The sequence below is a fragment of the Eschrichtius robustus genome, chromosome 3, assembly GCF_028021215.1.
Source record: "Eschrichtius robustus isolate mEscRob2 chromosome 3, mEscRob2.pri, whole genome shotgun sequence".
Classification (NCBI taxonomy): domain Eukaryota; kingdom Metazoa; phylum Chordata; class Mammalia; order Artiodactyla; family Eschrichtiidae; genus Eschrichtius; species Eschrichtius robustus.
This window is the reverse complement of record NC_090826.1, coordinates 64,688,031-64,712,044: the sequence shown is the minus strand read 5'-3', so window position 1 is coordinate 64,712,044 and position 24,014 is coordinate 64,688,031. Positions and strand designations below refer to the sequence as shown.

Sequence of the window (24,014 nt, the reverse complement as noted above, 5' to 3'; positions counted from 1 at the left end):
ATATCACATCCCTAGTACTTATTTATAATTGAAAGTTTGTACTTTTTGACCACCATCATCCTATTCCCTCTCCCCCCACCTCTTGTCCTTGGTGATCACAGATCTGATCTCTTTTCCTATCAGCTTGTTTGTTTGCTTCTTTTTTCAAGTATTATGGACTTTTAACACTATGTTAGTTCCTGGTGTACAATATAGAGATTCAATATTTCTATACATTACAAAATGATGAACACAATAATAAGTCTAGTTACTATCTGTTGCAAAGATATTACTGGATTTATCAAAACAGAGAGCCCCGGAAATCCTCAGAGGAGCAAGTTCAGTGGAGTAGAAGTAAAGACATAAAGACTGAACTAGGTTGGAGAGTGAATGGAATAAAAGATATTGCAGAATGGAAGTTCAGATAATTTATTCTAGGAATTTTAGTGTTAAGGGAGCAGAGAAATGAAGTAATAGCTGAAGGAAGTGGAGTCAAGAAAGAATTCTGTTTTTTTAATTAGAAAAATAACAATATATTTATGTACTGATGAGAATGACCCAGTAGAGAGGGAAAACTGTTGACAAAAGAGAGAATTGTTGGCGTAGTATCCCTGTTGAAAAGAATGTAAAATTACAAAGAAAATCACATTTTAATGATCTTATTGCTAAATGATGGTGAGTTAGAAAACTCAAAATACTGTATATGTTCATTTGCGGATAGGCAACTTCAGGAATAATATACTATATTCCTAGAACCCATTTCAGAAGTTGTATCTTCTTTGGAGTCACTAGAATACTGCAGCAAAGACACAGACAAGATTACAGAGTCTTACAGGGCATTCTGATTTCATGAGAGTAGAAAATAAAATGCTTCAAGCTAAGTTGGTAAGAGTAAGATATATTAGTTTTTATAGACAAAAATTCTCTTTATACAATACTATTCATAGAATCCTTTAAGTTCAGCCTCCTCCCATAATCACAGTAAATCATCATCCAAAAATATGTAGCAGAGGCTATTACTTAGAAAAGAGTTATAGTAAGGACATGTGCCCAGTCAGTCAGTTAATAACAGGCACACATTTTGGCTGCACTAGTTTACCTTATGCTCAACTTTCAAAGTTAAAGAAAGCACCTTTATAACAGGGGGAAATGTCTATTTATATCTGTAAAGCCTTCTAATGAAAGTGTATCTTGGTAATGAAAAGCCCTCAGGTTCTGTTAAGTACCCTGATGTGTCTGAATATGTGCAGATCAGCCTAGTGTTTGGAATATGGTCTGGAGAGAGCAGAACTGGGCAACCTATTAGAATGAGAAGGATTAAACTTCCCAGAGATAATCTACGTGATTTATGTACATATATAGTGAGGGGAAAGGGATTTTTCAGGGAACAAAAAAATCTACTTTTTCTACTAAACTCATGGCAAATACTTATTTTGTATTTAAACACCAGCAGTTGTAACAAGTAAAAATAGAATTCTACACTTTCTCCCTCCCTTCTCATAGACTAGCTTCCACAGACAGTTTCTGATTTGACTGGATAATGGTTAATTAGAAACTCTATTAACTTTAACCAGTTATAATGAGTGATGATCTTTATTATTAAATTTCATTAAACACTGATCTCACTGATACATAAGCAGTGAATTTCATAAGTTAATTTATGATCCTGTCAGTGCACCTGTACATTTAAAACTGTACTTGGACCACTTGCTATACTCACAATTATTTCTTTGTGTAGTAAAAGTTTTCTAGTTCTAGACTTTATTAAAAGTGTTTGAAATTTCTCTGAAGAACAGCATATTGGTGAATATAATTTACTTTCTCAAACCCCAAGGCTAAACATGATAGGAAAGAAACCAATCATGTAAAACTTCATTGAGTAGCGCAGCATTTCTCAACCTGCAAATGAAACAAATACTTACCTGATTTCCAGAGTTGTGTTTTAAAAGATTTTTGCCTCAAGATGTAAATGCTTTAATTCTTTTCAGGGCAATGTGATACTCTCCTACAATGAAGTGGTAAATGAAAACTAACTTGAACCATCTGAATGATCTGCAGAGAGAAAAGAGCTGATACTAGTGAAGAAAAGAAATTTTAAAAATCATTCACATTACTTAGCCACAAAGTGTTGGTTGTAGCAAAGATTTTGAGAGCCTTTAAGGAGGCTGGAGATTCAACAAGCAGATTGGTAACACACCATAAGAGAGTGCCCAAAGAATACAGACATTAGAGTTTTGATTGTCTCGGCAACTCATTGAAGCACAATTGAAGAAATTTAATTCTGGCATAGAGAGCTAGGAAATGACAGTAGCAGATGGGTTGCACCAATCTGCAACAATCAGGGATGAATTGCTCTGTTTGAATGACTGGATTTTATACTTTGGAAGGCTACTAGATTCCTATAGCCAGAGGCTTCAAAAGATAGACTATTTGTCCAACCAGCCCAGAAGGAAACATTAAGTCTGTTAGTTTCAAATCATTTACTTACATGGGTAATAATGCTCCTGGGGTCAACATCTTTAGACACAAATGTCATTAATCAAGCTGTGGCACAGGTAGATGATGGCAGTGACTAATTCACAGGTAGTTTCCCCCTTAACCTCCTGTTTTTGCAAATACCAATGCAGTAGGGAATCAGCAGCATTTATTATCCCTTTATTCCATTTTGGGGGTATTTTTAACTGAGGTATAATAGACATACAACATTATATTAGTTTCAGGTAGACAACATGATGATTTAAATTTTGTGTATACTGTGAAATGATCACTACAATAAGTCTAGTTAATATACATCACCATGTATATAGACTATTTTTCTTCTGATGAGAACTTTTTAAGATCTACTTTCTTAGCAACTTTCTAATATGCAATATAGTATTATTAATTACAGTCACCATAATGTACATTACATCCCCACGACTTATTTATTTTATAACTGGAAGTTTCTACCTTTTGACTCTAGTCATCCATGTGGCCCACCCCTCATTCTCCACCTCTGGCAACTACCAATATGTTCTCCATATCTATGAGGTTGGTTTTAATTTTAATTTTAATTTTTTTGCTGTTTGATGCTCTTTACTTTTTGTTTTTTGGTTTTTTTTATTCCACAATACTCGACTTTGTATTCCATTATATATATGTGTTTGTGTGCGTGTGTGTGTGCATATGTGTGTGTGTGTAGATATATATATCCCACTTCTTTATCCATTCATCCATGAATGAAGACTTAGGTTGTTTCCAAATCTTGGCTATTATAAATAATACTGAAATGTATAAGGGAGTACATATATCTCTTTGAATTCATGTTTTCATTTTTTTTGGATAAATACTCAGAAGAGGAATTGCTGGATCATGTGGTAATTCTATTTTTAATTTTTTGAGGAATCTTCATACTGTTTTCCATAGTGGCTGTACTGATTTACATTCCTCCCAATGCACAAGGGTTCCTTTTTCTCCACATCTTTTTCAACATCTGTTATTTCTTGTCTTTTAAAATATATCCATTCTAACAGGTATGAGGTGATATCTCATTGTGCTTTTGATTTGCATTTCTCTGATGATTAATGATGTTGAACATCTTTTCATGTACCTTTTGGCCATCTGTATGTCTTATTTGGAAAAATATCCATTCAGATCTTCTGGCCATTTTTTAATCAAATCATTTGTTTCTTTGGTATAGAGTTTTATGAGTTCTTCATATATTTTGGATATTAGCCCTCATCAGATATATGATTTGCATATATTTTCTCCTGTTCAGTAAGTTGCCTTTTCATTTTGTTTATGGTTGCCTTTGCTGTGCAGAAACTTTTCAGTTTAATGTAGTCCCACTTGTTCATTTTTGCTTTTGTTGCTTTTGTTTTGGTGTCAGATTCAAAAAATCATCACCAAGACCTATGTCAAGAAGCTTACTGCCTATGTTTTCTTCTAGAAGTTTTATGGTTTCAGGTATTATTGGGTTGGCCAAAAGTTTTCTTCGATTAAGTAAAAATAAAAGACACACTTTTCATTTTCACCAAGAACTTTAATAAACAACATATTCACTGTTTTTTTCCACTACCTTCTGCCATTTTTCAGGCAGCTTCATAATTCCATCTTCCCAAAACATTTTATCTTTTTGAGCAAAGAACTGTTCCAGGTGCCTTCTACAGTCTTCCAGGGAATTGAAAATTTTTCCATTAAGAGAATTTTGTAAAGACCGAAATAAATGGAAATCTGAAAGTGTAATGTCTGGTGAATATGGCAGATGAATCAGAACTTCCCAGCCAAGCTGTAAAAGTTTTTGCCTGGTCATTAAAGAAACATGCGGTCTTGCGTTATCCTGATGGAAGATTATGAGTTTTTTGTTGACTAATTCTGGATGCTTTTCATCGAGTACTGCTTTCAGTTGGTCTAATTGGGAGCAGTACTTGTTGGAATTAATCGTTTGGTTTTCCAGATGGAGCTCATAATAGAGGACTCCCAATCCCACGATATACACAACATCACCTTCTTTGGATGCAGACCGGGCTTTGGTGTGGTTGGTGGTGGTTCATTTTGCTTGCCCCACGATCTCTTCCATTCCACATTATTGTACAGTATCCACTTTTCATCTCCCACAACAATTTGTTTTAAAAACAGAACATTTTCATTATATTTAAGTAGAGAATCAAATGCGGAATATGGTCAAGAAGGTTTTGTTGCTTAACTTATATGGAACCCAAACATCAAAGCAATTCACATAACCAAGCTGGTGCAAATGATTTTTAGCACTTGATTTGGATATATTGAGTATGCCAGCTATCTCCTGTGTGGTACAATGTTGATTGTTCTTAATGTCTCAATTTGATCGCTATCAACTTCAACTGGTCTACCCGACCATGGAGCATCGTCCAGCGAGAAATCTCCAGCACAAAACTTCACAAACCACTTCTGACTTGTTTGATCAGTTACAGCACCTTCTCCATACACTGCAAAAGTCTTTTTTTGTGTTTCAGTTGCACTTTTACCTTTCTTGAAATAATAAAGCATAATATGCCAAAAATGTTGCTTTTTCTCTTTCATCTTCAATAATAAAATGGCTACACAAAAATTCACCAATTTTGATAAGTTTTTTTTTTTTAATGCATGCTGATATAAGAGCTGTCACAATACAATCTAACAAAATTGTTTCGAATGAAGTTAAAGACAGCTAAGCACTACTAGAGCCATCTTACGGAAAAAACTGAACGAACGTTTTGGCCAACCCAATACTTCAAGTCTTTAATCCATTTTGAGTTAATTTTTGTGTATGGTGCAGGATAATGGAGACGTTTCATTCTTTTGCATATTGCTGTCTAGTTTTTCCAACACCGTTTATTGAAGAGGTGGTTCTTTTCCCACTGTATACTCTTGGTTCCATTATCATAAATTAATCAAACATACACGTGTGGTTTTATTTCTGGGCTCTCTATTGTATATCTATGTGTTGGGTTTTATGCCAATAAAATGCTGTTCAAATTATTATAGCTTTATAATACAGTTTTAAATCAGGGAGTGTGATGCCTCCAGCTCTGTTCTTTTTTCTCAAGATTGCTTTGGTTATTAGGGATCTTCTGTGGTTCCATGCAAATTTTAGGATTGTTCTATTTCTGTGAAAAATGCCATTGGAGTTTTGACAGGGAGTGCACTGAATCTGTAGACTGCTTTAGGTAGGATGGGCATTTAACAATATTAATTCTTCCAGTCCATGAGCATAGAATCTTTCCATTTATTTGTGTCTTCTTAAAGTTTTTTCATTAATGTCTTATAATTTTCAATATACAGACCTTTCATCTCCTTTGTTAAATTTAATCCTAGATATTTTATTCTTTTTGATGCAACTGTAAGTGAAATTGTTTTCTTAATTTCTCTGATAGTTTCTCATTAGTATATAGAAAGGCAATGTATTTTTGTGTACTGAATTTCTATCCTGCAACTTTACTAATTTTTTTTATTAGTTGTAACAGTTTATTTTGTGGAGTCTTTAGGGTTTTCTATATATAGTATCATGCCACCTGCAATAGTGATAATTTTACTTCTTCCTTTCCAATTTGTATGTCTTTTATTTCTTTTTCTTGCATAACTGCTCTGGTTAGGACTTCCAAAACTGTGTTGAATAAAAGTGACAAGAGTGGGTATCCTTGTCTTCTCGTTGAAGTTAGAGAAAAGGTTTTCAGCTTTTAACCTCTGAATTTGATGTTAGCTGTCAGCTTTTCATACATGGCCTCTATTATATGGAGGTGCAGTTCCTCTATAGCCATTCACTGGGAGTTTTTACCATAAATGGATGTTGAATTTTGTCAAATGATTTTTCTACATCTATGGAGATAATCATATGATTTTCATCCTTCATTTTTGTTAATGTGGTATATCATGTTGACTGATTTGCAGATGTAAATCCATCCTTGCATCCCTGGAATAAATCTCACTTGATCATGGTGTAGGATCCTTTTAATATATTGTTGAATTCAGTTTGCTAATATTTTGTTGAGGATTTTTACATCTATGTTTATCAGGGATATTAGCCTGTAATTTTCCTTTTTTTATGGTGTCTTTGACTGGTTTTGGTATCAGCTTAATACTGGTCTCATAAAATGAATTTGGAAGTGTTCTTTCCCCTTCTACTTTTTGGTAGAGTTTGAGAAGCTCTTGTATTAATTTTGTTGAACGTTTGGTTGAATTCACCAGTGGAACAGTCTAGTTCTGGACTTTTGTTTGTAGAGAGTTTTGAAATTACTGACTCAATCTCCTTACTAGTAATTGGTCTCTTCAGATTTTCTATTTCTTCATGATTCAGTTGTGGAAAGTTGTGTTTCTAGGGGTTTATCCATTTCTTCTGGCTTGTCCAATTTGTGGATGTTTAATTGTTCACCATAGTCTTTTATAATCCTTTGTATTTTTGTGGCATCAGTTGTAATATCTCTTTCATTTCTAATTGTACTTATTTAAGCCCTTTGTCTTTTTTTCTTGGTGAGTCTAGCTAAATATGTTAGATTTTTTTTAAAGAACCAGCTCTTTGTTACACTGATATGTATATGTCATTATATCTCCCAAATTCAGTGAGCATCTTTGTGACCATTGCTTTGAACCCTTTATCAGGTAAATTACTTATCTCTGTTTAAAGGTTATTTCATGAGGTTTTATCTTATTCTTTCATTTGGAGTATATTCTTCATCTTTGTTTTTTTCTTCTCATTTTGCTTAACACTCTGTTGGTTTTGGTTTCTATACAGTAGATGAAACAACCACCTCACTCTGTCTTGAAGGAGTGATCTCATGTAGGAGGTGAACCGTGTCATTCAACCCACCCCAGCTCTTGATTGTCCCTCAAACCTTTGTGCTTGTCCAAGCAGCTATTATATTTTTAATAGCTCCTAGTAGATAAGGATGCTCCAAACCTGTCAATGTTCCAAAGGGGAGGATATCAGTACCTAGATTCAGGCTGACTGGAAGCCAGACCTTCATGCAGCAGCTTTCAAGAGTATGCAAATATATACTGTCCTGTGGGACCACAAGCCCAAGCCCTACTGGCCACCAGAGCCAGGTAATCTGGAGGTGTCCCCTATGCAGCAGTTGCAAAAATCAGGGCTCCAGACAAGTGAATGAGCTCTTCTGTGGGTGATACCAATGAGCTGGGGCGAGGCAGTGGGAGAGCACCAAGATGGTGTCCATAGCCTATGCTCCTTGAGAGCAGCTTGGTATGCCACTAGATGTGTGATAAACCTGAAGCCTGCCCCTCAGGCCAAAGCTCCAGAAGCAAAGAAAAATGTCTATTCATATCCTCTGCCCATTTTTTAGTTAGATCCTTTATTCCGATTTTCAACCTGATTCCAAATTGTGGTCTATTAGAGAACAGCCAAACTGGCAAGTCTGAATGATATGTCACTTTAAAAACAAATAAACAAACTAGTCCAAAATTTTAATGAATACAGACAAATGGGAACACAAACAGTAGCATGTTGGAGCTTAGCACACCGGTATTGAAGGGAAGGAGAATGTGTAGTGACTTGTGACAAAGTTCAGTACAAATAGTATTAATAATACGATTTCAGTAAGTATAAACAACTAAAGTTGTGTTCCTCAACCACAATAGAAATCAGCTTTGTCTAAAAATATTTTATAGGCACAAAGGATTCAAGTTAAACTAAGCAGCTAATGGTAGCTTGAATTATTTCTCCTGCACTAAGTGAATTTATAAAGGTAACTTTCAAGTACCTTTAAAAAGGTCTTTTCTTTATTAATAATAGTTATAGACATAGATGAAGACTTGTGTTTCATTCAGCTAAACAACAAAAAGAGCACCTGAAATCCCTTAGACAATTTTGAACAAATTAATATTTTTTTCCTTAGTTATTTCTATTTTAATTCTGCTAGACTACAAGTTTCCTAAATTCTGGGTCTCCAGGTTGCTCAAGTCCAAAGGGCATTATGGTGTATGTGAATGGCATGTGTAGCACACCAGTTACCAGCTGTGATAGCTATACATATATTTTGCAGCAGGCAAGTTTTGATTTTGGTTCTGTGCTAAATCTGGTAATCTTTATATAACATAGGTAGTATTGCTTAGCCTCAGAAGATGAGTGGATCATCACAGCTTCTGAGAATTGATTCTGGATTCATTCCATCAAATTTTTGTGATTTTCAGCAGCATATAACTTGGATTTTCAAAGCTTTATTTCCACTTAGTATGCATTAATGAACACTCTTTATTTCTGTTTTGTTTAGTTTGCAAGACAAATGCCCAAGGGAGATTAATATCAAAAGTTGCATTTTTTTTCCATGCCCTCTTGGTCATTGTTAATTATTAACTCATCAATAAGTTTACAGAATATATTTAGTTACAAATTGTAGCTGTCCTTCACAAACCTTGAAAGTATATGATTTAAAGGCTGTGATTTTACAAAATAAAAATGATAAATCAAGAGATAATGTCCAATTTATTACTTATTCATGCATGTGATTATCACATTGGTTGAGTTAGATACACTGCTGGTGGTACATGTGTGGTACTACACACCAAGTGATGCATATCAAGGAAAGAGACACTGCCAAATTCTTTGGAACAGATAACATTTCAAAGCAACTAGAATCCATACATTGTGCAGGAATATGATTAATGTGGTGACCACCAACTTGTCAGAAACCTCCCACTGATTTAAATAGAACTACATTCTAGAGACATGTGATTAAACTAAAGTAAAAGTGAAACAACTCTGTAAAGTAATAAAGCATCAGCATCCAACTTGCAGAACAGGTATCTGGTGTCCACAGCTTGAAGGTAAATCCAGGCATCAGTGTGGTGGTGGCACTTGTAGAATATGCAGCTTTATCAATACCTTTGATAGCACAGAAGATGGTACTAGATGGTATTAGAAGATAGCACATGGACATCAACCACTCTTGAGTTGAAAATTGCTTTAGAAAAGTTTGACTCTAGATGTGAAGCTTTAGAAAAGTCTTGACTGTATCTTAATATTTCACTTTTTTTGTTCCTCTACATGTATTTGCAAAAGGGTTAAATGACACAAATCTATATTTAAGTGCTTTAAAAAAAGATTTCCAATAAATAAAAACTTCAAGTAACAAGAAAAGCATTGCATATTTTATTGGTAGTGTTTTCTCTTTTTCAGTGGAACATAAAATAATGGTGATTCTTAATAACTGATGGTACCTTAGATCTATTAGATTAGAAATACAGCATTGAACTTTTAATGAGTGACAAACACATAACATCCTCTGAAATCTCTGCAAGTAAATCAGTAAATGCTAAACAATGGCTACCATATATCTTTATTTACTCCTTGGGAAGAAACTTGAAAAAATATATACATAAATATCATAACTGAGGGTTGCTGATAAGTCACATCGATTTTTATCATCAATTTCAGAATGGTTTGTATCTATTAATACTTATTTATTAATTCAGACTATCACAATATTTTAAGCATTCATTTAATTTGACTCTGTCAGCCATGGATTTGTTTCTGAAAAAGTACTTCTACAGTATTCCTACAGTGCTTTGAAGACCCTACAGTATGACATTTTTATTAGTTCATCAGAATAGGTCTAATGCACTTGAGAACTGCCAATGAACACTTAGAACTTCATTGGAACCAAAGCCCAAAAGAAGATGAAAAAATTCTGAAGGTATATTTAGAAAATTACCTTTAAAACAATTATAGTATTTTGTGAACAAAATAATGTTCCACAAGTCCATCTTTATAAAAGAAAAATTTAAATAGTGATAAATATAAAAAAATCACTTTTCTGAACTTACATCCTTAAACTATTAATTCTTTCATCAAAAAATGGTTTATTTGTATTTTTGTTATTAATTTTATGCTACAGCAATCATGTTAATATAATTTTCATTAATTCACTTCAATTAAAAAACAAGTCTACAGAAAACTCCTGCATCTGCAATCTTGCTCAATCAAGAAAGGCAGGGTATACACTATTTAAGATGTCTCTAAATCAGACTGTTTTCTATTCAAAGTAATTTCTAGAAAAATTTGGTCCCTATAAGTTATCATGTCTTCCACATCTTTGTAGAAAAGCATTTCTTCAATGGACAACAGCTTATATTTATTCAGGCTGAATGCAGACTTGTTCTGTACAGCATTTAACATCTTTAGGGATGTTGTAACTGAATCACTCAGAGAAGAACAAACTGGGAAAATACGAGCATTCCACAAACTCAAACATGTCTTGTTTCCAGAGAACAGTTCCTCTGTAACTTTGAGATTCCAAATGTCTAAGCATGACAGGAAACAGACTCCAAAGAATTGAAGTAACTTTATATCTGACAATGTTTTAACATTCTTTTTCAAGTTGTCTTGCACTCCACATGCCATAGTTGAATACTTTAAGTGTCTATTCATCTTCAAGCTTAAGGAACACACAAAAGAATGTGCAGACAGGACGGCTGTTGTTATGATATAAGAACCACTAATAATGCAATTTTCCCCAACTGAAACATCAGGCCCCAACCTGGAATACTCTACAACTGAGCCAGGTGCCACAGAACATCTTGAATCCAATATACTTTGAATGATACAGGATTTGTTACTAGAGCATTCTGGTATTGCTGGAAAGATGCTAAAAGCTATGGACTGTAAGCCAAGCTCTGACTTCAAATTGCTATCAGAAGTAAAATGAAACAAATATTCTTCAGTTGTTCCAATGTGATAAAATTTGGAGTTATTAAGAACAACAACATTTAGTGATGTTCCTTGAAGAAGATGAAATATTCTCTGCCTCATGTCTACCAACTCCGACTCTTCTTTAGTAACATTTGATGTGTTTCTGGTATATTCCACAGTTGCTCCAGGTCCTAAAGCCTGCAGAAAGTCTCCATAGGCATCTATTTCACAGTTTAGTGTACCTATTTTTTCATAAAAAGCAAGTAACTTTTTTGCTGTTTTATGATCCATGTAAAATAGGCTGTCTGTGTAGACATACTCAGGGTCTAATTTAAGACAGGGTATGTAACCCTCAGCAAAGTTTTGTTGAAAAAAATTTCTAGGTCTACACACAGCATCAAACTGATACATCTTTTCTATGCTGGGCTTATGAAGGAAACGATGGCAACTTCTATACTCGAGGTCTCTATGTTCTAAATAGTTAAAAGGTTCTAAGACAAATACTCCATGTGTTGTACCTACAGTCAAACTAGAAGGATGAGCTAAAGCAGTAAAGCCAGGTTTGTCAAACCTAATATACTCAGATTCTCCAATACTATAAAGTTCAATGTCATCTGCACAGGTAACCAGAATCCCAGGATTCATATGTGAGGGGAAATCAATGTACATGGCTAGTTTTAATTCCAACATCTGATAAATGGGGCTACCAAAAGGTAAAGCAGTGAAAATTTTCCCCAGAGCACTTGCGTTTGGAAGGCGTTGACTGTAGCCACCTATATAAAATTAAACAAAATAACTGTTTTAAAATGTTTATAAGATTGTTTATAAGATTTAAAAACCCAGGAGCATCAGTTACAACTCAAAATATCTCTAAAGATATTTAAAATATACAGTATATTACTGTATCCCAGGAAAGAATAATAAATTCCAGATTACAAATTCACAGAGCAATTCTGTAGAGATTTGCTATAATGCAGTTCTAGATTAGGAAAGAATTGTAATATGCTTTACAGACTATGAATTGTTCTAACTCAACTAGATAACAAGTAAAAAGGACAATGAGCTAAAATATGACCTTATATCTACATTTTACACAATAAATTTCAACCATGTTTAAACGCCTACATTAAAAATCCACTTCATGGGGAAAAAAAATGTCACAAAAAACTAATATACATAATTATCTGTTAAAGAGTAATTTCCAGATGGAATGTTTTTCCTCAATTACATACACTTAAAGGAAGTAAAGGTGCATTTATTTAAAAGCATTTTACAATGTATATTTGTTTTTAATTTTAAAAGGCTTTTCCCTCTAAGATGAGCCTTATGACTTAATTCCTTTAAAAGTGTGTTCTCTTAAGTACATTAAATAGCTTACAGCATTTTTACGTAACTAATTATAGTGAGAGGCGTAGCAGAGTCATACAAAAATGGGTTCAAATTCTGGTTCACCACCTTTTAATTGTTTTATCTTTGGACTTAACGCTAAATCAGCAGATGTAAATACTTGCTTTATCACGTTTTATGAGATCAACAATACATGTAAAGCACTTACTACACAGTACATCATTCAACCAACGAGAGCTAATACTTTCTTTTTCATTTTCCAAATACTAACCAACAGTAAAGTTCAGCATTGTAAGAATTACCTACTTTTAATTACACTTGATCCTTGAACAATAAGAGTTTGAACTCTACCAGTTCACTTATATGAGGATTTTTTTCAATAAATATTGTAAGACTATATGACCCGAGGTTAGTTGAATCCCTGATGAAAAACTGTGGATATGGAGAGTGGAACTGCCTACACAGAAGACCAACTATGAAGTTACATGCAGATATTAGACTGTGTGAGGGTCAGCACCACTCACAGATCAATGCATTATTATATATTTTCAAGGATCAATTGTATTAATATATATTTTCTGGTGTCTAACTTAATTTTTACTAAATTAGTAATAATAATAATAATAATACTTGTTCTGGAATAAAACTGTAAATTTGAATTTTTCTTTTACTTTTTCAGTTAGTCTTAAAATCAGAACTTGGATGCTTTACTCGGTATCATCTTTAAAAAGAATCATTGTTCCATATATGAATCCTAAAAAATGAAAAGTGCCTTGGTAACCATGTGGATGAGTGGCTCTAAAATATCTGTTCCTGAACTGGTACAAGTCCATGACAAAGTTTCACCAGCCTCCAGTACATAGAGGAAAAATAACAGAGGTTTTTTCATATAACCAAAATTTTCATACAACCAAATTTGTCCAATTTAAAAAATTATATTCTGAGATTATTTCTTTCCTACCTTTCTGTTCCCTTTTTTGGTGTGTGATTTTCCCTCTTTTATACTTTCTTGTCAACTCCATGTTCTGTCACCACCTTTTCTTTTTGTTTTTAAACTCCTAAGGATTATGGACTTTGGCCACCAGTAACTAGATAAAAATGTGTTAACAGAAGATTTTGTGTAAAGTCTGGTAATCACAGTACTAAACCAGCCTCTCCCCTACAGCAAGAATCCTTTCTAAAGCATTGTCAAGAAACGTTCATATTTTGATGAGTTCTATCTGAGGAAAATAATTTTCGATATGTATACCAAAAACAATACATGAAAAGTTGATGATTTATGTGATCTACAATTTTAAGGTTAAATTTTGTGAAAAATATTATGCTACTTACAACCTAAAAATATCAAGGAAAGCATAAAATATTTGTTTCCAAAGCAGAATAACTTCAAAGACAAAAGAAAAAAAAAAAAAAAGAAAGAGGGGATAGTATTAGTAAGGGAGAAAAAAGTCCCTTCGATATAAAAGGTAATATACTAAAAGAAAATGTAAATTAGTACAGTGTAACATTACCAGAGTGAATTAATAGGATGGTAAAAGAATTCCATTCATCTCCATAAAGCTTTTCCAAACATCGAAGGGCACAAAGCGTCGATCCGCCATTTCCTTGAAAATAAAGTTAAAAAGCTCGATTTATTTCACAGGAAGTTACAAAAACCTTGCTATTACAGTAAATTTAGGTGTTATAACTTTGAGGATATGACCTTTGGCTACAATTAACCAGGCAGAGAGCAAAGGTACAGGCAAAAGAATCAAATTAAATACACATTTCCTAGCAATTAAATAATTAGTAATAAAACCCAGAGATGAGCCCTTGGTAATAAAAGTTGAGTTAATCTTCTCCTGAAAATAGTAGTAAAAAGAAAGAAATGATAAATTAAGCAATCCGCAACACTATAAGACTGTAAGTTTACACATTCACTTGGAGTTATGAACTGTAAAACCTATTAAAATAATTCTCCCATATGATCAAATATATGTGTTAGATTTACTTTCTAAAAAGTTTTTTAGAACCTGTTTTCCTAAAAAACATCTTAAATGTAACTTCCACTTACTAGTTACCATGGGCAAGTTATTTAACATTTTGTGCCTGAATCTCATTCAAACATGGGAATCAGAAAAGTACTGACCACATATTTATGAGAATTAAAACACTGGCTAATTAGGACATGCCAGTATCAGATACAGATACCCTAACTCTAGCATCAACGAGCTTCAGCTTTAAGTATCACATGGAAAATGGCCCCCAGGAAAATAGCATGTATTTTTATTTGCAAGGTAAGGTCAAAAGGCAAAGTAGACAAACTGGTTTTTAAAAGTAAACATCTATGATAATTATGCCATTAGACTGTGCTCTTTCACATTCTGCAATGTGGTCCCAAGAGGCCAAATATTTATTTTTCTTGATTTGATCTCTTCATGTAAGTTTCTGAACAAATTGTGTAGTTTGGAGGGACCTTAAGAGCCCTACTGCTAAGGTCCAAAAGAATATTCACCATCTGAGTAAATTTTATTAAAACTAATAAAATTCTCTTTTAAGTAACATAACATTCTGGAAGATTTTCATGGTAAGTCCACAATGTGTAAAAACAGTTGCCATGCCTTTTATCTTTCTTAAAAAATAGTGAATTTACATAAAAATTTTAAAGTTTGTAAAGACTATAGGTGGTAAGACACACAGTTTATAAACTGTAAGCCACAGGAAAGCTTTTCTTCAATGATTATTCTGCCCACAATTTATGATATAAATCTGACCATAAATGTGTACCAATTTTGGCTCCAGCAGGATCAACAAAAACATGATATTGAACTCCAAGTGGTAACTCCTTTTTTTTCAGCTTTTCTGACAGCTGTTGCTTATAAGCAAGTTCCTGTTTGTCATCAGCTGCTGTTATTGCAACAATGTCCCAGAATTCTCCAGCTGCCACAGGTTTGCCTATGTGGAAGAAGCAAGAAAGTGATAAATATTATCAGAATTCTCTAGCTGTTACAGGTTTACCTATTTGGAAAGAAGGAAAAAAGAGGTAATAGTATCTCCAAAAATTTATCTTCTGCTTTTGAGAATTAGGGAATAATGAGTGGTCAGCTAGTAGGATTCAAAATAGTTCTAATGACGATTGTTCACAAATTCTACTTTTTTTTCCTTTTAGATTACTTGCTCCTTTTATGGTCTACAGTCCCATTTATTTAGATTTTCTGAGAGTTGTAATGTTTCTTGATTAAGAGAAGTACTTTTGACTTGCTAAAGATGAGCTCAATTCTTAAATAAAGAGAGGAGACAAAGGAATAAATTGATCTCCAGCTTTGAAAATCAATTTTCACATACAGTGACCACTTAATGTTTGTTGGCTAAGAAAGACTAAACCCAAGGACCCATTGCTACAATGTTGGTGTTCATAAATGTGGGCACTTTACTTTTTAATTGCCTTAAAATGAGCCATGCAAGTTTACAAAGGTTACTGGAGAATGACACCAAATTCTGGATAACAGAAAAGTTCCCAGCTCCCTGATGAACTCAATAAGAGACTGAACTTTTGGCTGACAGTGGATGCTCTTCTTTATTGATAAACAAGACGAATAAGCGTTTTTATTAGTTAACAAATTCTAGTCAGCTAGAATCTAATAGTCCTGAACATTTTACTGTAATACAAGTATTATTTTCTGTATTTTTAAAGCAGTAACGTCAACAGAAATATGAACAATTAGATAGTTGTACAGGAAATGACAAGTGGCATAGTCCTTTAAAAAAACATTTTGACACAAAGTTACCCCTTTTAATTTTTAATCCATAATTCCACCGTGTTGTTTCGCTTTTCACTTAGTAAGCGTTCACATCATGGAACAAACTGGTGAAGTAGGTAGGGAGTGGAAGAAAGCTAAAATTGGATTTGTAAGAGTCAAATCACTATGCCTTAGATCTTCTAGATTTATTTAAAATAATTTTTGCTAATGAGCTAACCAAATAACTTGGATTTATAGCTTCACTAGTCAGGTTAATAATTGTCTGTCTTCTCATTCCTCCATATATATATATATATATATATATACACGCAACTGGGAATAAACTTAAAGAAAGAAAGTAACAAGCATAACGTAAAGAAAGGAGAGTGACAGAAGAATAAAAAACTCAAGAGCAACATTAACTGCGCCTGGGCTAGCGTCCTAGGCCCGTAAGTGATTAGTAGAAGGAAGTGGTAGTCCAGCAAATATCCCAGCACGTAAAGCGCCCTCCCTGTCCATTGCCGGGGAGAGCCAGGGTTCGTCCTTTGGTACCTCTAAGCTCTGCAAACCTCCGCAACCTTCGCTGGGTGGCTTCTCGCAAAGATACGCCTGGAAGGGCACTCGTGGCTGCCATGGCTCACTTTCCCCAACACCGCCGAGGACTTCCAGCTATCCCGCAGCCCAGCACCGCACGCATGCGCCCTGTGACGTAACCCGTTCTTTGGTCCGGTTTCGTCTCTGTCCCGCCCCCTACGTGCGTCACTCACGTAACTACGCCCCCGAAGCTCTTTGGTTTGCCTAAGGAAAACCGCGACGGGGTGAGCCTAGGGCTTTGCTCCGTTTCCCTAGCAACGGTCTCCGGAACGGATAAATGGCCACCTAGTGATTTGTCGGACTGTGCCGGGTCTGGGCCGCTTGTTCCCAACTCATAAAGCCTTGCAGCTCGGTAGACACGGTGAGTGGTCCAGCTTGGGCGACGAAATTTCGAGAACTGACCCGCTTAAGGAGAAGTCCAAACTACAACCTAGCTTCTAGCTTTCTCTCAGAGGCTATTCGTCCTTTCTAACTCGTGGTTTGTTTTCGCCAGGGGCAGTTCCCAAGGACCTCTTGAGAGTTAATTCCTCCCCTTGGGTCGTTGTCTGAAGCCATCTCCCCCAACCCCAGGTCCAGATACATACACAGTCTGAACTTTTAAAATCTGTACTCTCTTCAGGAAGCTTTGTGGCTTCTTTGCCCTTGCAGTTACTATAGAGTGAGCCTCTCCACACCTCTCAGTTTTGAGATCACTTAATAGGCTTTTGGAAGTTGTATAAAATTCTGCAATGAGGCCCTTAACGTTTGGGGCTTTTTGGCTGTTTCTCTTGGCAACCTTTTGTGTATGCAGATTAATCTAGAACTTTCAATAGCATTCCTGGGAATAAGTTGGCCTTATTGGATGTGTTTTTGGTAGGTAGCGATAGATAAGTTTCTTCTCTTGTAAAACACCAAGTTTATGATGAGTTTTACAGATTCTTCTATTTATCTTTACACGTGAGAAAGCTATGAATGAGAGAGAATAGTGACTTAGGCTCTCACAATTAGTAAGTAGTAGAGAGAAGATTTAAGCAAGATATTTCAATCCCAAACTCCGACATCATTCTACCGCACCGTACAGTTTAATTTAGTTGAGAAACCTGTCTTCATTAAAGTTTCATCAGGAACATAGGCATTCAAGGCCTTACAAGTTCTTACCATGGACTTAACTTAGTTCTTCTTCTACAGAATTGACCCTGTTATTTAATTCTGTACTTAGAGAGAAAGAATTTGAGTGAAAAGGGAGATTACGCTCTCATAGTTTTATTGTTTAAAAGCTTTCTTTTTTGTTAATAAAAACAAAACATTCTTATTAAGAACATTTAGAAAATACAAAAGACTTAAGTGAGGTGAGAGTGAACAAAAGGGAAAGTAGCAAGAGAGAAAGTCAGATAACAATGGCTTAAATAAAGGATTTTTTTTTTCTAACTGAGTGAAACAAAACCATTGCAAGGTTTTTATGTGACTTCCATTATGTTTAAAAGGAGCATTTCACGGAAATGTGAAAATAGACTCTAGCGGAGAATGGGGCAATGATAGAAGCAGGGAGACTTGTTTGGAGGCTACTGCAGCAAGACAGGTGAGAGTTGGTGAAGGCTTGGCCAGGATGGTAACAGTGGGGGTGATGAGAAGTTGGTTAGATTCTGGATATATGTTTGAAGGCATATTAATACAATTTGCTAAAGGAATGGCTGTGGAATGTGAAAGAAAGAGAGGAGTCAAGGATAACTGCCTGAAGGCTAGAGCGACCATCAGTTGAAATGGGAAAGGATATGGATGGGGAAGTAGGGACAGTTATTGGGGTAGTAGGGAGAGTCCAGAATTTGGTTTTGGATGTGGAATGTAAACAGATGTATATGTGTGCAGTGCATACGTAATGGGAGTTTGTATGTATATGTGTTTGCATTATACATGAGTCGAGTTTGCAAGACAGGTCTGGACTTAGAGATATAATCTTGGGAGTTGTCAGCATATAGATGGAGTTAATTTTTAAACTACAGAACTAGATGAGGTCCTAAGGAAAGAAAGGTCAATAGAGCCTATAAGCTGAGGGATTGTACATACTAATGAGGTAAACGCTGAAAAAGGTAACTAAATAAGAAAACTTCAGAAATGATAAGAACTGTGAGGGGACTAAAACACGGTGATGTGATAGACTCTATAACAGAGTGTTAAATGTATGTTAGAGCATTTCTTGGACCTGGGAAGAATGGCCATAGAAATGGATGCTACTTTTTTGTTGATACGATTATATTACTCACATAAAATGTGCTGGACGTAAATATACTATATGAGCTCTGTTTTTTGTCCTTCTTCTGTCTTTTCTGTTTTCTTCAAATTTTCACTAATATTAATTTTTAAATAAAAAATGAAAAAATTGTATACTATGTGAGTGGGAGAAATCTCTGGCAGTTGATTGTAGTGGGTAAAAAAGTCAAGGGATTTTATTTAAGTTTAGGTTTTATATAATCAGACAGTGTGATAATGGTTGTTTAAACAGTCATAAGCTACAGTGACCAGAATAAAATATGTCAATATAGGTCAGTAGTAAACCCATTTTATTCTGTATAGAATGGAAATGATGTGTTTGATCTTGAATTCCACATTTCAAAAGGGACATCAAAATCATAACAAATATGATTTAAAATAAAGATTTCAAAGATTTGTTGATTAAAAAAAAAGGGGGACATCAGACAAACCGAACTATAATAAGTTGAAAAAAGATGTTCTTTGGAGGCATTTGGGCTTTTTTTTTTTTTTTTTCTATTGGAGGAGAGTATCTGAAGAAGTGGCATGAAAAGAAGTGAGATAGACTTTTTAAGAACTTTACCGAGGTATACTTTACATATCATTAACCTATTGTAAGTGAGCAGTTTAATGATTTTTAGGAAATGTACTGAGTTGTGCAACCGTGATCACAAGCCAGGTATAGAGCATTTCCCCAGTAAGCATCACCCCAGTAAGATGCCTTGTGCTTATCTACAATTAATGCCTGTTAGGTTATTTTTATTACTATAGGCATGGATATGACTGTTGTGTGAAAGTTGTAGAGAAGCATGTTAAATTTTTTCTTCTCCTTTATAAAAAGAAGCTTAAGCCAAATGGAGCAGGTCCTTGATTACGGACCATGGAGCTCAGGTACATGGCTTGGCCAGTTCATGCTGGGGCTCTCATCTTTTCCGTTACTTGTGCGTCATCTCTGTTTAACCAGTCTTCCTCCTCTTACTCTTCCTGATGTGAAGTGTAAAGCAAAAATCTCTTTTTTACTGTTTCCTTTCTTTGAATTTAATTACTCAGCTAGCCTGGTCTCAGACTATTTCTTCACTGATTTTTCCCACTGTAGCCTATTGAAGGAACCCTCACCACCTTTCTTGAGGGCAAAGGAAAACTTTTTTCCCCTAAACTTCTATTTTACTTTCTCTCTTAGTTTTCTTAAAGACTTTATTTTCAGAGCAGATTTAGGTTCACAGCAAAATTGAGAAGAAGATACAGAGGTTTCCAGTATACCCTCATAGATACCCACACATGCATAGCTTCCCCCATTATCAACATACCTCACCAGAGTGGTACATTAGTTAAAATTGATGAACCTACAATGATACATCACAATCACTCAAAGTCTGTAGTTTCCCTTAGGATTCACTCTTGGTGTTTTATATTCTATGGGTTTGGACACAGTATAAAGACATGTATACATTGTTATAATACTATTCAGAGTAGTTTCACTATCCTAAAAATCCTCTGTGCTCTGCCTATTCATCCCTCATTCCCCAAATCCTGCAAATCCTTCAACCACTGATCTTTTTACTGTTTCCATGTTTTGCTTTTTCCAGAATGTCATATGGGTGGAATCCTACAGTATGAGTCTTTTTAGATTGGCTTATTTCACTTAATAACATGCATTTAAGGTTATACCATGTCTTTTCATTGCTTGATAGCTAATTTATTTTTAGTGCTGAGTAAACAGTCCATTGTATGGATGTACCACAGGTTATTTATCCCTTCACCTACCGAAGGACTTCTTGATTCCTCCCAATTTTGGAGATTGTGAGTAAAGCTGCTGTAAATATCCATGTGCAGGGTTTTGTGTGAAAATAAGTATTCAACTCCTTTGGGTAAATACCAAAGAATGCAATTACTGGAAATTATGGTAAGAGTGTATTTAGTTTTTTGAGAAACCCCCAAACTGTCTTCCAGAGTGGCTATACCATTTTGCACTCCTACCAGAATGAATGAAAGTTCCTATTGTTCCACATCCTTGTCATCAGTTTGTGTTATCAGTGTTAGACTTTTGGCCATTCTAATTGGTGTGTTATGGCATCTCATTGTTTTTTTAATTTGCATTTTCCTGATGACGTGTTGAGGAGAGACTTTCATATGCTTATTTGCCACCTATGTATCTTCTTTGCTGAAGTGTCTGTTAAGGTTTTTGGCTTATTTTTTAATCTGGTTGTGCATTTTCTTATTGTTGAATTTTAAGAGTTCTTTGTATATTTTGTATGAGAGTCTTTATCAGATGTGTCTTTTGCAAAAGATTTTCTCCCAGTTTGTGACTTGTCTTCTGATTCATTTGGCATTACCTTTTGCAGATCGTGTCTTTAATAGTAATGAACTATAGATTATAAACTATTTTTTTATTATGTTTTTGACGTTGTATCTAACAAAGTTATCATCATCCTAATGTCATCTAGGTTTTCTCCTAAGTTATCTTCTAAGAGTTTTATTGTTTTATGTTTTACATTTAGGTCATATATCCAATTTGAATTATTCTTTCTGGAGGTATAAAGTCTGTGTCCAGATTCATTTTCTTTTTCATGTGGCTGTCCAGCTGTTTCATCACCATTTGTTGAAAGTTTGTCTTTGCTCCACTGTAGTGCTTTTTCTCCTTTGTCAAAGGTCAGTTGACTGTATTCATGTCTGTCTGTTTCTAGGCTCTCTATTCTGTTCCACTGATCTATCTATCTTTCTATCTAGCTTTATAGTAAGTCTTGAAGTCAGGTGGTATCATTTTTCCAACTTTGTACTTCTTAAGTATTGTGTTAGATACTGGGAGGTCTTTTACCTCTATATATAAACTTTAGAATCAGTTTCTCAATAGTGATAAAATAACTTACTGAGATTTTGACTGGGGTTGTATTGAATCTGTAGATAAGTTGGGAAGTACAGCATCTTGATAATTTTGAGTCATTCTATCCATGAACATTAAGTCTTTCTCCATTCATTTATTCTTTGAATTTGCTCACCAGCGTTTGTTTGTTTGTTTTCCTCTTATAGATCTTGTACATATTTTTTTCTATTTATATGTAAATATTTCATTTATGGTAGTGGTAATGGAAATGGTATTGTGTTTTTAACTTATTCATTGCTGGTATATAGGGAAGTGATTGACTTTTGTGTATTAACCCTGAATCTACAGCTTTGCTATAATCACTTAGTAGTTCCAAGGGTATTTGTCTGTTCTTTTGAATTTTCTACACTGACAGTCATGTCATCTGTGAACAGAAATGTCGTCTATACATTTTTATTTCCTTTTTTTTTTTTTTTTTTGTCTCATTGCATTAGCTAGGACTTTCAGTACAATGTTGGGAAGTAATGGTGAGAAGGGACATCCTAGCCTTGGACTTCATCTTAGTGGAAAAGCTTCTAATTTCTCACCATTAAGCACAATGTTAGCTGTAGATTTTTTGTAAATAGTCTTTATCAAGTTGAGGAAGTTCTTTTCTATTCCGAGTTGACTGAGAGTTTTATCATGAATAGGTGTTGGATTGCATCAAATGCTTTTCCTGCATCTGTGATTCTTCTTTTTAGCCTGTTAATGTGATGGATTACATTAACTGGTTTTTGAATGTTGAACCAGTCTTGTATACCTGGGATAAATCCAGCTTGGTGGTAGGTGTATGATTCTTTTTATACATTGTTGGATTTGATTTACTAATTTTTTTTTTAGTATTTTTGCATCCGTTTTCATGAGAAATACTGGTCTGTAGTTTTGTAATGTCTTTGACTGGCCTTAGTATTAGGATAATGCTGGCCTCGTAGAATGAATTACAAAGTATTCCCTTCGCTTCTATCTTCTTAAAGAGATTGTAGAGAATTCATGTAACTTCTCCCTTAAATTTTGGTAGTATTTCCCAATGAACCCATCTGGGCTTGGTGCTTCTGTTTTTGAAGGTTATTAATTATTGACTCGATTTCTCATAGGTATACACCTATTCAGATTGTCTATTTATTCTTGTGTGAGTTTTGGCAGATTATTTCTTTTAAGAACAGTTCATTTCATTTAGGTTATTAAATTTGTGTGCACGGAGTTCTTCATAGTATTTCTTTACTATCCTTCCAATGTCCACAGGATCTGTAGTATTGTCCCCTTTTTCATTTCTGATATTAGTAATTTCTGTCCTCTCTTTCTCTCTCTCTCTCTTTGGCTTGGCTAGAGGTTTATCAGTTTTATTGATCTCTTCAAAGAACCAGTTTTTGGTTTAATGGATTTTCTCTGTTGATTTCCTGTTTTCAATTTCATTGATTTCTGCTCTAATTCATATTAGTTCTTTTATTCTCCTTTCTTTGGATTTAATTTTCTCTTCTTTTTCTAGTTTACTAAGATGGAAGTTTAGATTGTTACTTTTAGATCTTTCTTCTTTTGTAACATCTGCATTCAGTGCTATAAACTCCCCTCTAAGCACTGCTTTGGTGCATCCCACACATTTTGTAAGTTGTATTTTTATTTTCATTTGGTTAAAAATATTAAACAATTTATCTTGTAATCTTTTTTGCCTACGTGTTATTTAGAAATATGTGTTATTTAGAAATGTGTTGTTAATCTCCATCTGTTTGGGGATTTCCTAGCTATCTTTCTGCTATTGATGTCTAGTTTAATTTCATTGTGATCTGGGGCAGATATTGTATGGTTTCTATTCTTTTAAGTTTGCTAAAGTGTATTTTATGATCCAGAATGTGTTCTATCTTGGCAAATGGTTCATGTGAGCTTTTGATGAATGTGTATTCAGCTGTTGTTGGATGAAGTAGTCTGTATGTTATCAATTATATCCAGTTGATTGATAGTGTTGTTGAGTTCAACTATGTCCTTACTGATTTTCTGTCTGCTGGATCAGCCCATTTCTGATAAAAAGGTATTGAAGTCTCCAACCATGATAGTGAGCTCTTCTGTTTCTTCTTGCAGTTCTTTTAATTTTGCATCACATAGTTTTACCCTCTGTTGTTAAGAGCATAAACCTTATCAGTTGGTATGTCTTTTTGGA

The 24,014-nt window shown here is 34.5% G+C and overlaps 2 protein-coding genes across 4 annotated transcripts in view; one reads left to right on the top strand and one right to left on the bottom strand.

Moving 5' to 3' along the window:
- Positions 1–9,571: 9,571 nt before the first annotated feature.
- Positions 9,572–16,867, bottom strand: FPGT (fucose-1-phosphate guanylyltransferase). Of its 3 annotated transcripts, none has more exons than XM_068540109.1 (4): positions 16,735–16,867; positions 15,230–15,397; positions 13,975–14,067; positions 9,572–11,889 (listed from the first exon to the last, which is right to left on the bottom strand). In XM_068540109.1, exons 1-4 carry the CDS (start codon positions 16,814–16,816, stop codon positions 10,433–10,435), a joined length of 1,800 nt encoding a protein of 599 aa, XP_068396210.1. In that variant the 5' UTR covers positions 16,817–16,867; the 3' UTR covers positions 9,572–10,432. The 3 variants fall into 3 exon arrangements, with proteins under 3 accessions (XP_068396210.1, XP_068396211.1, XP_068396212.1); XM_068540110.1 differs by having other exon boundaries at positions 15,217–15,397; positions 16,735–16,862; XM_068540111.1 differs by lacking the exons at positions 13,975–14,067; positions 15,230–15,397; positions 16,735–16,867 and adding an exon at positions 13,425–13,863.
- Positions 16,868–17,005: 138 nt separating this feature from the next.
- The window catches only part of LRRIQ3 (leucine rich repeats and IQ motif containing 3), a 218,848-nt gene continuing 211,839 nt past the window's right edge, over positions 17,006–24,014 (top strand). Inside the window, exon 1 of the mRNA XM_068538019.1 lies at positions 17,006–17,137. The gene's annotated coding sequence lies outside the window, so the exon portion shown is untranslated. The remainder of the gene's footprint in view (positions 17,138–24,014) is intronic.